Consider the following 12,914-nt stretch of genomic DNA (forward strand, 5'->3'; position numbering starts at 1 on the left):
CAGAAAAAAAGGCTAACCTTGGTGTGAAAACCACCAGGCTGTCCCACTGCTTAAGAGTGCTCACAGTCAGGAAATTACTCCTTGTTTACTCCTTTAAAGCTTCCCCTTTATGGTTCTTCTCCTTTGATGCTACAGAGAGGACATATCAAATCTCTTCCCTTTGACAACCTATCAAATGTGGGTGCTCCAACACTGGAGGTTTTTAAGAAGAGATTGGACAACCATCTGTCTGAAATGATATAGGGCAGTGATGGCAAACCTTTTAGAGACCAAGTGCTCAAAAACTGCCCCCCCACTCTGCCTCCCGCCCTGCCTGCTCTGCCCGCCCACCTGCCCCGCCCACCTGCAGGGCCACACACCACCTCCATGGCCTGCTGCAGCAGATCGCCCAGGCAGCCCTGCAGTGCCATAGCAACCACGCCCTCCGCCCACGCCCTGCAGCATCATCTGCATGCTATGGGATGCGAGGGCGGAGTCTTGTCCCTGCTGCTCGGCTATGTCCTTGGCTGCGCTGCTCCGTGTGGGTCGCGCCTGGGAGCGACTCTCCTCCAGGGGGATGCTGGTGAGGAGGGGGCCATGGGGGGAGGCAGGGCTGGGGCGATGGCACGTGTGCCCACAGAGAGGGCTCCGAGTGCCGCCTCTGGCACCCGTGCCATAGGCTCGCCACCACTGATATAGGGTCTCGTGCCTGAGTAAGGGGGCTGGACTAGAAGACCTCCAAGGTCCCTTCCAACCCTGTTATTCCGTTAAATGTTGGAAAGCTGCTGTTGTATCTCCTTTAGCCTTCTCTTCTTTCATCCTGCCTCGTATCTTCATTTGGGAGTGTATCTCATTTCCACTTGTTTTCTACTTTTACAAATGCTTATACCGTACTGTAAGAAATGAACACTTCTGGAGCTGTTCTGCTGTTGCAAATTTAAGGCGGCCTCTCGTTTCCAATAGAGACCTGGAAGTATTGCATATCTGAACAGTTTTAAATGCTTTGCAATTGATAAGATAAGATAACCTTTATTGTCATTTTTTTTACTGTGGGCACAACGGCACACATCAAAAATGAAATTTAATTGCCCGCTCTCAAAGTGAAACACATACATGACACACACCTAAACATATTATATACAACATATGTATAGACCCACACCCCTACATATACATAATAAATAAATATTAAATACTGTCACCATCTTGAATATATAACGGAAATTGCATTTCACTCTCAAAAGAACTTCCCTCTCGTTTTCACTTGTATCTACCAAGGTTAGTTTTGTAAAATGTAGCATGAAATAGTTTACCGTTTTAATTGGAAATAAGAGGTTATGATTGTGGCCTTTCAGGGGAAAAAAAACAGCCCGTTTTTCAAATTAACCCTGAAATCTGTTAAATGACAAAAATATTTTAGGCTTTGGGGTTTTTTTTTGTTACCAGCCTGCCTCTCCTCTCTTTTTAGGCCCAATCCAAATCGATGTCGTCTGGAAGCAACCGAGGCAAGTGATTTGGAAAACAGCTCTGAAGCCGGAGAGCTACAAGTAGTCCCCTCTGACGGGGCTTCTGCGAACCTTGAGGAAGGTAAGGCCACGTTTGGGATTTCAGAGAAAACTAAAGATGCCTGATAAACTGGGGTCTTCTTGTTAACCCACATTCGAGTGTTGCAAAGCTAAGAGGCTGCCGCAACTAACTGTACATTGGTAACTTGAATAGAGGTAGTGCTCGGCTTACAACCATTCATTCAGTGACTGTTCGAAGTTACATCGGCACGGAAAACAGTGACATACCGTATTTTTCCGTCTATAAGGCGCACCCTTGTATAAGACACTCTGGCATGAGAGTGTCATGCCTCCGTCAGAGCCTGAATCTGCAGAGGAAAATGAGCTGGAGACATGTCTGTGGCTTCAGAGGAATGTGGGGAAGAACAGGCAGGCCAGGGCCTTTCAGGATTGGGACAGGATGAACAGGAGAGGCAGAGTTCAGGCGATGAGCAAGGGCCACCCCCACCTGATCCTAGAGCACGGAGAGTGGAGAGAAGGAGGGAACAACACAGGCAGGCTCAACCACTCGGGAGGAGAGTGTCCCACCCATCTCCACAAGGCACACCTGGAGACTGAGACTTAAGGAGACACTGTGGGGAGAAGCATTTGTCGGGAACAAACACTTCTGCTTGGAAACCCAGACACTCTGAACATTGGACTGGCTGACAACATGGCTTGAATGTTTATAGATCTCGAACTGTATTTTGGCTTCCCTTCTGAAGCGGCTCAGGCAAGCGTGTATTTACACAGGCTGGTTAGGTTTATGATGTATGTGTCATTCTTTCTTATCTCCGTGGCCTTGAGTAAATTCCTTTCCTAATCAGACTGTAGCCAGAGGTGTGTGTGTCTTCCTTTGGAGGCTTGCCAGAAACGTGGGAGCATTTGGGGAAAATTTGAAGCAATTAAAGGGCGGTTTGAATTGCCAGCTGACTGCATTGCCTCGGTGCTGTGCCCTGGGTCATCACAGTGAGTTTCTCTGTGCCGATCAGCTGTTCGGAAGAGTGTCGAACAGCTGAGCCGGCAAATCCAGATGTTCGGCCAGCCGACGATCTTGCCCCCTCTGCCCTCCCATTAGTGGCAAGCCCACAAGGGGCTTGACCCCTGCACCAGGGGGCACGACAGCCCAAACAGGCATGCCCTGGGCTGCGGAGGTTATCCTTATTTTTCCATCTATAACAGTGGTTCTCAACCTTTTTAATGCCGCGACCTCCAACCGGTCGTAAGTCGAGGACTACTCAACCGGTCGTAAGTCGAGGACTACTCAACTGGTGCAGCACCGTTTGCAGAATGGGACTTTTGGCGGGCTCAGCAGGGCAGAGACAGCCTAGACAATTCCTATTGGCTTTTGAAAGCCAATAGAATTAGACTCTATTCAAGAGAGTCTATTCTATTGGCTTTCAAAAGCCAATAGAATAAAAGGGAGTAGCACAGCTAAGGAAAAGGGGGGGGGGAAATGGCGTACTGCGTTGTTTGGCAACCCCGTGAAATGGTCGTTCGACCCCAAATGGGGTCCCGACCCACAGGTTGAGAACTGCTGTTCTACCAGGTCTATCAGCAACAATATGGAAAACCATGTGAAGTACACTCCAGATCATGGGTCTTCAAACAAAGCTGGCAGAGGAATTCTGGGTGTTGAAGTCCAAAAGTCTTAAAGTTTTCAGTGATGTAACTTTGAACGGTCACTAAATGAACTGTTGTTAAGTCGAGGACTGCCTGTACTGTAATTGACGAGTATTTCCTAGTGATGGTGGGTTTGCTAAAATGTTTAGTGGCATCTTTAAAACATGGTTTAAAGTGAGCCTAGTGTTCCTGGAAGCTGGGGCTTGTGTTAATTCTTTACAAAGACCATATAGAGCAGGGGTGTCAAACTCAATTTCATTGAGGGCCACATCAGCATTGTGGTTGCCCTCAGGAGGGGGGGAAGCTGTGGCCTGGGTGGGTGTGGCCTGCTGGGTGGGCATGGCCAACTCTACATCGTTTGCGTCAAGGGGGCCTGTGGGGGCCTGGGCAGGAATGGGACAGATCTGAGGGTCTCTGGCAGAAGGGGGTGGGACCGGGGCAAGCGCCAAGGCATGGTCCATTTCTTCATTCCTCACAAAGGGTGACACCTCCCCAGCATGAACCCAGGGGGCGGGGCCGACGTGGCAGGGGCTGGTTCCTCACTGTTTCTAGACAGCCTTGTGGAGCTAAGACTGAATGCATTTCAGCATAGATGGCCACCACAAAATTGTACATTGGCTCCCGGCTGGCCTGGGCCAGAACCAAGGCAGCGGGGGCCATTCCCTCACTGTTTCCAGGATGGCTTCGCGGGCCACATGAAACCACTTCGTGGGCCACATCCGGCCCCCGGACTTGGGTTTGACATGTCTGCAATAGATGCTCTTTTGGGATCACAGAATTAGCTATTGGTGTGTAAGTCGCTTCCTCTCCCGTTTATACTCCTAAAACTTCCTTCCACCTCCTCACTCATTGGACTCACATTAGGGGATGAATTGCTGTGTGAAAGTTGGACTAAGACCCCGGCATCCATTATTACCTGTCAGAAAGGACCTCATGAAGGTGTTGCAGGAGGTGCGTCTGACCTCAGGCGCCTTGTTCCTTCTTAGTTACCGTGCTTTGAGCATCCTTGTTAGCAATTGCAGCTTGACTGCTGGAAAAGGAAGAAAAAGGATGTCTTTTTTTACAGTTACATTGTAGAAAAACCCCAGGAAGCCCTTTGCTGCTTGCTCCTTTTCAGAGAGGGGAATTTGAAGTAAGAGACCCTGTTTGATTTGCCATTTTGTAGCCATGGAGATGAGAAGGTTGGCAGTTTTCTTACACAAGGTCAAAGGAATTGTGCTCTGAGCTGGGGAAACCTCAGCCGCACTATTCAAATTGGCTTTAGGTACAAATCAAAGTCCATTTTAGTGGATTATTTCATACAGTAAACACCCTTTAGCCTATTGGTAAAGCAGTAACAAATGATAATAACTACTGGGTTTTTTTTGGGTAGGATTTGTCTTTGGAGAAGCTGCTTGGTGCAAACCTGGTTCCAGACACCTTAGTTCTTCCTTGGCAGCTAAATAAGGAGCAATTTACTTGGAGCTTTTATCAAACAGTACTTCACTGATAGGCTGCTGATAATGACACAAAGTGCTGGATGTTAGCTACCAGCTGTGTAAAGCACCTTAAATAGCAGAAGCAAGGAGTATCATTAGATGGATTAACAGAAATAAGAGGGGAAAAAAACAGATTAAGTTGATTTTCAGTGTGGACACAGCATATGGCTGACAGCCAGTTCTAAATATGGAGACTTCTAAGTTTTGTTGAAGTCAGTGGATTTCAACGTTTTAAGTGCGTAGAGAACTCGATTGTAAGTAATGTGCTAGAAAGTCGTAACATGGGTAGCAATATGCATAGAGCATCACTCATGCTTGGACAGGGAGTCCCTGTTGTTATGCTTATAATTTCCATTTAAGATTTTCTCATAGCTTTGCAGCTGATACAAACACTATCTGGAAATAAGGTGGGATTAAACCTAAAGACTAGATTTCCCTTTCAAGTTCCCTCTGCTTAAATGGAGTAGAATTACCTGTATCTACTGATTATTTTTTAAAATCAGTGGAGAGGGAACTTTTAAATATTTATTAATATTATTTCTGTCCTCCTAAAATAGATTATGGATAATTGCATAGATCATTAGTAAAACAGTCTTAAAAGGAGAAATAAGAACTGGAGCCTTCTTCCTCTTTTAAGACTTAAAAAAAATTCTCCAAAGACATTTTTCACATATTTCGTTCCTGATTTCATGTATTATATATTTGGAGAAAAATATCCAAATTAAAAACCAGTGTGAAGTTCAAAATGTAGCTAGTAAAAGATAATAAGGTTGTCATAATGTAAAACCTTGATCAGGAGATATCTTAAGGTCTGAGTTTATCTGGGATACCAAGTGTGATGATGATGGGGAAAATATGAAAGATAATATTATCATGATTTGATCAGCAGTTTTGGAAATACATTGAATCAGTTTCATAGTTCTGGCTGGAACATTATTCAGAAGATGCACTGAATCCTGTAGAAGAACGATGATGAGCTTACATCACCACGATGTAAAAAAGATGTCGAGACTCTAGAAAGAGCACAGAGAAGAGCAACAAAGATGATTAGGGGACTGGAGGCTAAAGCATATAAGGAACGGTTGCTGGAATTGGGTCTGTCTAGCTTAATGAAGAGAAGGACAAGGGGGGGCATGATAGCAGCATTCCAATATCTTAGGGGCTATTCTCCAAAGCGCTTGAAGGCAGGACAAGAAGCAATGGATGGAAACTCATCAAGGAGAGAAGCAACCTAGAACTAAGGAGAAACCTCCTAACAGTGAAGACAATTAACCAGTGGAACAGCTTGCCACCAGAAGTTGTGGGCACTCCATCAGTGGAGGTTTTTAAGAAGAGACTGGACAGCCATTTGTCTAAAATGGTATAGGTTTCCTGCCTGAGCAAGGGGTTGGACTCGATGACCTCCAAGGTCCCTTCCAACTTTTTATTATTATTATTAGTATTAGTATTATTAGTATTGTTGTTGTTGTTATATACAGTTTCTGTTAAAAAATGAATTTAAAGCATCCAACGATTTGCTGGATTAGATCATGTTCTGTCTAGGTAACAAGCTTCAAGAGGCAACAACAAATGAATTTTTTTTATTCATTGTTGTAGTCAGTATGGGGAACTCCATTTCAAGAGGAAGAGATTGGAAATGGACATGATAGTTAATCCCAGGGAATAGACAAAGGCAAAAACCTAGGAAAATCAAATGCTAATCAGCCAATCAAGAGGGTGGGTTTCTCTTCTCTCCCCCCCTCCCCCTTTTAAGACTAGTAAAACTGTGATATAAATTCTTCTTTTGTTTTATGGATTGAGATCGTGGCTGTAGGAACTTGCACTGGGGTGGAGGGGGAACATGTGTGGAAGAGCTGAGGGAGCTGCTCATTTTGCTTATCAGAAAGTCACAAAAGGGATCACATGACCCCGGGGAGACACTGTGACCGTCATAAATATGAACCAATTGCCAAGCATTTGAACTTTGATTACGTGACCGTGGAGATGCTGCAGCAGTCTTAAGAGTGAAAAATGGTCATAAATCACTTTGTTCAGTGCCGTTGTAACTTCAGACAGTCACTAAATGAACTGTTGTAAGTCAAGGACTACCTGTCTGTGTTAATTCTTTTTCTTTTATCGATCTCCTGTCGTGAATCCGAGCGTACTGCCTATGACAAATGTTTACATCCATAAGGGACCAGCGGTTCTCATTCCGGGAAAGAAACCTCCCAGCTACTGATGGGAGGGGATTCATTTCTCTGGAACGAACTGCTGGTGGCAGCAAATTTAGTTGGCTCTTTCCTGGAGTTTCAAGGAGGGAGAAACGGGGTTTTGGGAAGAGCAGGGGTGCAATATTGCTGGCTAATTCACTGCTCGCCGCCAGGAGTTCGATCCTGACCAGCTCAAGGTGGACTCAGCCTTCCGTCCTTCTGAGGTCGGTAAAATGAGGACCCAGATGTTGGGGGCAAATAGGCTGGCTCTGTAAACTGCTTAGAGAGGGCTGTAGAGCACTGTGAAGCGGTATATAAGTGCTATTCCTTACTTACTTACTTACTTACTTACTTACTTACCATGGTCACGCAATGGTTAAAATGCAGTGTTGCAGGCTGACTCTGCCCACTGCCAGGAGTTCATCCTGACCGGCTAAGGGTTGACTCAGCCATCCGTCCTTCTGAGGTCGGTAAAATGAGGACCCAGATAGTTGGGACCAAATAGGCTGACTCTAAACCACTTAGAGAGGGCTGTAAAGCACTGAGAAATGGTATATAAGTTAAGCACTATTGCTAGTGTTAGAAGGATCCTAACGCACTCCATTGCAGTTACAAGTAGTCCTTGACTTACAACCACAATTCAGCCCCCCCCCCCAAATTCTACTGCTAAGTAAGACAGTTGTTAAGTGAGTTTTGCCCCATTTTACGCTCTGTCTTGCCACAATAGTTAAGCGAATCTCTGCGGTGGTTCAGTTAGTGACACGGTTGTAAAGTCAATCTGGCTCCCTCATTGACTTTGCTTGTGGGAAGGTTGCAAATGGGGGATCACGTGACCCCGGGACCCGGCAACCGTCATAAAAATACCAGCCAGTTGCCAAGGGTCTGAATTCTGATCGTGTGACCATGGGGATGCTGCGGGGGGGTCATGTGAAAAACGATCGTGTCGCTTTTTTCAATGCCGTTGTGATTTCGAATGGTCACTAAATGAAAAACTGTTTAAGTTGAGGACTCCCTGCATGTGTTTGTCTACCTACTAGGAAGCCTTTCCATTGATCCAACAGAAGTAAGGAGATCCTTTAGCCCAGTGGTTCTTAACCTTTTTGAACGAATCGCCCCCTTGAGCCAATGAGGAAGTTGTCATCGCCCCCCTCCCCCAACATAACCTCTCAATCACAACATGGGAAATAATTCTTCAATTTATGAAAACACTTGTTTTGTTTTCGTTAAAACTGTCATCAGGACATATCGATGCAAATAATTTATTTCCAGTCTTTTTCACCATATCTCCCCTATTCTGGCCAATGGCGCGCCACTCTATGGGTAGGGGCTGCTGCGCAACGCGCATGAAGATAAGCGAGGCGTATTCACATATGTACGGCGTTCTGTACTGAAGCTAGCTGGAGGAACATTTGAAAACACAATTCAATCCACTAATAGCGAGCGATCTGATGTTTTTGTACGACAGATATACAGCCATTCACTGTATGAAAAAATCTCAAAAGTGTCCCCAAAACTTCTCGCTCCATCGACCCCATATCGCCCCCTTTTCGTTCCTTTGCCCCCCTGAAAAACAAAATCGCCCCCTGGAGGGCAATATCGCCCAGGTTAAGAACCACTGCTTTAGCCCAGGGGTCTTCCAACTTGGCCCTTGGATGACTTGTGGACTTCAACTCCCAGAATTCCTCAGCCAGGCACGCGTGCCTGGCTGAGGAATTCTGGGAGTTGAAGTCCACAAGTCATCCAAAGGCCAAGTTGGAAGACCCCTGCTTTAGCCTCTTTTGTTTAAAGGTATTGTATGAATGCTGAGCAGTCGTTTTTACTTTTTTCTGGGTGGCAGCTGCACTTCACCTCTTGCCAGGCATGAGCAGCGACAGCGACATCGAGTGCGACACCGAAAACGACGAACAGGAAGAGCCCGAGACTGCCTGTGCCACGCCAGAGGGCTACAACCAGGCCTTCCAGACGCAGCCTTCAAGTGATGGTAAGGAGCTGCTTTCTGCAGAGGCCACCGTTTCGTCTGTCGGAACCGTGACGGCCCCTGCCTGGAAAATACGTTGACTTTAAACGTGGCCTTTGCTTTTTGTTAGCCTACCTTTGCTTCTGTTTTGCTAGGTGGTTTTTTTTCTTCTTCTTTTTTTGCTCATTTTTCTGCTTGTAGCACTTTCTCGCATTCGTTCTCTATGCGAATACGCTCTTCCCAACTTCGGTAGCGTAATTCTCTTTTCTAAGCCCATACTCTTACGTCAGTGGTTCTCAATCTGTGGGTCGGGACCCCGTTTGGGGGCGAACGACCATTTCACGGGGGTCGCCAAACAGCACAGTCTGCCATTTTTTTCCCCCTTTTCCTTAGCTATGCTACTCCCTTTTATTCTATTGGCTTTTGAAAGTCAATAGAATAGACTCTCTTGAATAGAGTCTAATTCTATTGGCTTTCAAAAGCCAATAGGAATTGTCCAGACTGTCTCTGCCCTGCTGAGCCCGCCAAAAGTCCCATTCTGCAAACGGTGCTGCACCAGTTGAGTAGTCCTCGACTTACAACCGGTTGAGTAGTCCTCGACTTACAACCGGTTGGGGGTCATGGCATTAAAAAGGTTGAGAACCACTGTCTTACGTTGTTCCGAACTGTGAGACGCTGGCCTCTTTGTGCCTCTAAAATGTCGTAAGACAGTGATGGCGAGCTTTTTAGAGACCGAGTGCCCCAAAACTGCCCCTGCCCTGCCCCCTGTCCCTGCCCTGCCTGCCCGCAGGGCCACCCACTGCCTCCACAGCCCGCCGCAGCACTATGGCGGTCATGCCCTCCACCCACACCCCGCATCATCTGCATGCGATGGGGAGCAAGGATGGAGACTTGTCCCCCCTGCCTGGCTGCTATGTTCTTGGTTGCGCTGCTCTGTGTGGACCGCGCCCGGGGGCGACTCTCCTCCAGGGGGAGGCAGGGCTGGGGCGACAGTGCACATGCCTACAGAGAGGGCTCCGAGTGCCCCCTCTGGCACGCATGCCCTAGGTTCGCCACCATTGTCATTGTCTCTTCTGTTGGCTAGGGCACTTCCAACTGGCCTTGGCATCATACAGTACCAATCAGGTAAACTGATGAGTTAGCATCTCATTATTTTTTTCTCTCTGAAGGAATGGCAGTATTGCATATGTGACCTCAATGGTGCCTCTCACCTGACATTTTTCCCAACTCCGAATATCTGTGTAGGTAATGCTCAACTTACAGTCACAATTGAACCCAAAATTTCTGCTGCTAAGTGAGACTCTTGTTGTTTTGCCCCGTTTTATGACCTTTCTTGTTGCAGTTGTTAAGTGAGTTGCTGCGACTGTTAAATGAGTAACACAGTCCTAAAGTGGATCTGGCTTCTCCATTGACTTTGCTTGTCAGAAGGTTGCCAAAGGCAATCACATGATCCCGGGATGCTGCGACCGTCATAAATATGAGTCGGTTGCCAGGTGCCTTGAGTTTTGTTCACATGACCATGGGGATGCTGCAATGGTCATAAGTGTCATAAGTTATTTGTTTATTTAAGTGCCGTTGCAACTTTGAACGGTCACTAAATGAACTGTCGTAAGTCGAGAGCTACCTGTACAAGTAGGGAAATGGAGGTCTTGGACATCCTGGTGTACTGCAGGTAGCTGATTCCTGAGCATCACACCTGTACAGATGTTGCTCTCTACCCGTTGAAGTAGCAAGCATGAGAAGGCAACCCAATGGCTTATGTTTGATTCTGCCTCAATATTTTTGGTATTTTATGTCCAATTTTGTTTCATCCACAATGATGAAATAGTTCCCCCATCTGTTTCCAGATCCAAAATGTGACCTGGACATTTATTTCTAAGTTTGCTGCAACTAGACTGCAAATGTTTCTCCTTAGCTTTGTCTCTTTGTTTTGGATGCATTTTGTTTACCTTCTATCAAACTTTTCTGCTAATAAATGACCTAAAGCTGATTTCTCTCCGTTTTCAACTTTTAAAAGTTTCCTACGTTGGGCAGTCCTTTTCTTGCAGAACCAACTTATTTAGAAAATAATGCTGTGGCAGTAATCTCAGCTGTTGTCATCTTACTTGGAGACAAATCAATTAGAACATATCCCATTGCTCAGAATCGGGACAAGAACCTTAATTAAAAGTTCTTTTAATTAAGTAAGGAAAAAGTCATTGACATATGAATCTGCAAGTTCCAGGCTTGCCCTCCCTCCACTCCCACTAGTGTTCAGCCTAGTAGAGAAAGGGATTCTTAACCAGGATGAGCTAGCCATGAAAGGTGGATGATTAAAAACCAGGGTCACCTGGCTTTTCTTTTGTGAGCGCTGAATGCTTCTGTCACATCCAATCAGGAGTCTTCACCATAAACTTTTTGTGTGTTTTCAGCCTCAGAATTGTGCGCACTCTTCCCTGAGGGTGACCCGTTAGGCCCTGAAGATCTGCCCTTTGACATCGGGAAGGACAGCGTGAGGTAATGCTGGGTTCTTCCAGCTAAAGTTTTATGCAGATTGGCGCTTTGAAACCGAACACTTTGCAAAGGAGACCTACCTAGGTGATACCAGCAATTTGCTCCCGGAGTGACTTCGTAACATCTGGAGGTCTTGTGTGTTTCTGTTGCTCGTCCTCATATCTGAAAGCCAGTTGCGTCCGAAGATGACGTCTGGAGCAAGTAGGACAACTTCAGTGTACCTTTGAGACCTCTGGTGTATGGGTCCTGCTATCCTCCCTTCTAAGAAGAATGGTGAGATCCTACTGAATCGTTTGTTCTTCAGATCTGTCTCCGAACGTGGAAAGGTCCACTCGTGCTTTTTTAGCTTTCACCTTTTTTTTTTGTGGGTAACTCTGATGCTGAGTTCTTTTAAACCACACCACCCTCACTTTTGTAGCCCTTAGAGGCCCCCTCCAGTCAATGAATCCCAGTTTGGAGTCCCTATTTCCATTTGGGGACCTTTTAAGGAACAAAAGTGGACTCCTTCTTAAGTCTAGTGGATGCTTAAAACTTCCATTTTGCTGAGAAAGAAAAAAAACGCCCTCCCCACATAGTCTGTGACTCCGTCTAATTTTAGAGCACCCTCCCAAGATAACAAAAAGCACAAAACTCGAATGTGCCAATCCATTTTAAAGACTACTGATTTCTTCTTTCATCTGTCTTTATTCTTCGTTGATTTTATTGACCTAGACTGCTTTCTGATAAGAAATTATGCCAATTTGTTTATTCTGTTTGGTCTCAGATAAGAGCTTTTAATGATGCGAGCTGTCTTGAAGTTTGATTAGCATTTGGTAGCTCGTTTTCCCGGGAACGGCACTGCCCCACATTTTATGGAAATGCCTTAACACAGATTTTTCCTGTCTCTGAAAATTCTAGCTGTACTGGTTTTTCACTCCCATTTAACAGAAGCCTGCACCTGACCTACCTCCCAAAAGTACTTTTACGTTAGTTTGTATTTCTCAGTGATGTGGCAAAGTTTATGGGGACGAAGAATGGATGTTTTCCTGCTGCAATTTATTTTAACGGTATGCATTGTTGTCTTAAGCTATTTAAATATTTTCAAAGAGGAGTTTCTCTCTCTCTCTCTGAATTAGTCCAATACTGGCCAGTTGAAAATAGCCTTTTCTGCATTGCATTTGAGCTACTGAAGATGTTCTGATTTTAAGCTTAATTTGGCTGATCCCTTAAAAGCATGTTTATAACTACATGCATATTACTTAGTGTATCCTGGTGTATTTATCTTCTCCTGAGCATTATACCTTAAACGGAAATACCCATTTGTAAATGGAATGTTTAAAAACTGTAAAAATTCAGGTGAAAAATGGTTTGCACTCTTTTAATTAATAAAATGAATGTGGAATTGACTGCGTTTGCGTGCCGTTGACGTGCTTAAGAAGGCCTGCAAGAAACCGTTACTAGCTTCAGCATTCACAGCCTTTGCAAAGCACCTCTAGAGCTCTTTGTGATTGGTTTTTATGGGTCTTTGACGCAAACGTTTTGTCCCGGTACTCATCATTTGTTCGGTGTTCAGCGCACAAGCTAGTACTTGTCGCTGTCAGCTGTCTGACTCACTTCCCCTTATTCCTTAGGGGGGAAAAATCGGTACTCATTGCATCTCCCAGAACCAATT

At 45.5% G+C, this 12,914-nt stretch overlaps 1 protein-coding gene across 5 annotated transcripts in view; it reads left to right on the forward strand.

The window, feature by feature from the left end:
• The window catches only part of TRIM37 (tripartite motif containing 37), a 71,049-nt gene extending 58,400 nt beyond the window's left edge, over nucleotides 1–12,649 (forward strand). For all 5 annotated transcript variants that reach the window (XM_039368549.1, XM_039368552.1, XM_039368548.1 and 2 more), the window contains 3 exons: nucleotides 1,448–1,566; nucleotides 8,651–8,794; nucleotides 11,182–12,649. In XM_039368549.1, coding sequence (XP_039224483.1) covers nucleotides 1,448–1,566; nucleotides 8,651–8,794; nucleotides 11,182–11,270 — 352 coding nt within the window. In that variant the 3' untranslated portion in view covers nucleotides 11,271–12,649. The remainder of the gene's footprint in view (nucleotides 1–1,447; nucleotides 1,567–8,650; nucleotides 8,795–11,181) is intronic.
• Nucleotides 12,650–12,914: the final 265 nt, after the last annotated feature.

This window comes from Crotalus tigris, unplaced genomic scaffold, assembly GCF_016545835.1.
Source record: "Crotalus tigris isolate CLP2741 ecotype Arizona unplaced genomic scaffold, ASM1654583v1 scf7180000020823.416525, whole genome shotgun sequence".
Classification (NCBI taxonomy): domain Eukaryota; kingdom Metazoa; phylum Chordata; class Lepidosauria; order Squamata; family Viperidae; genus Crotalus; species Crotalus tigris.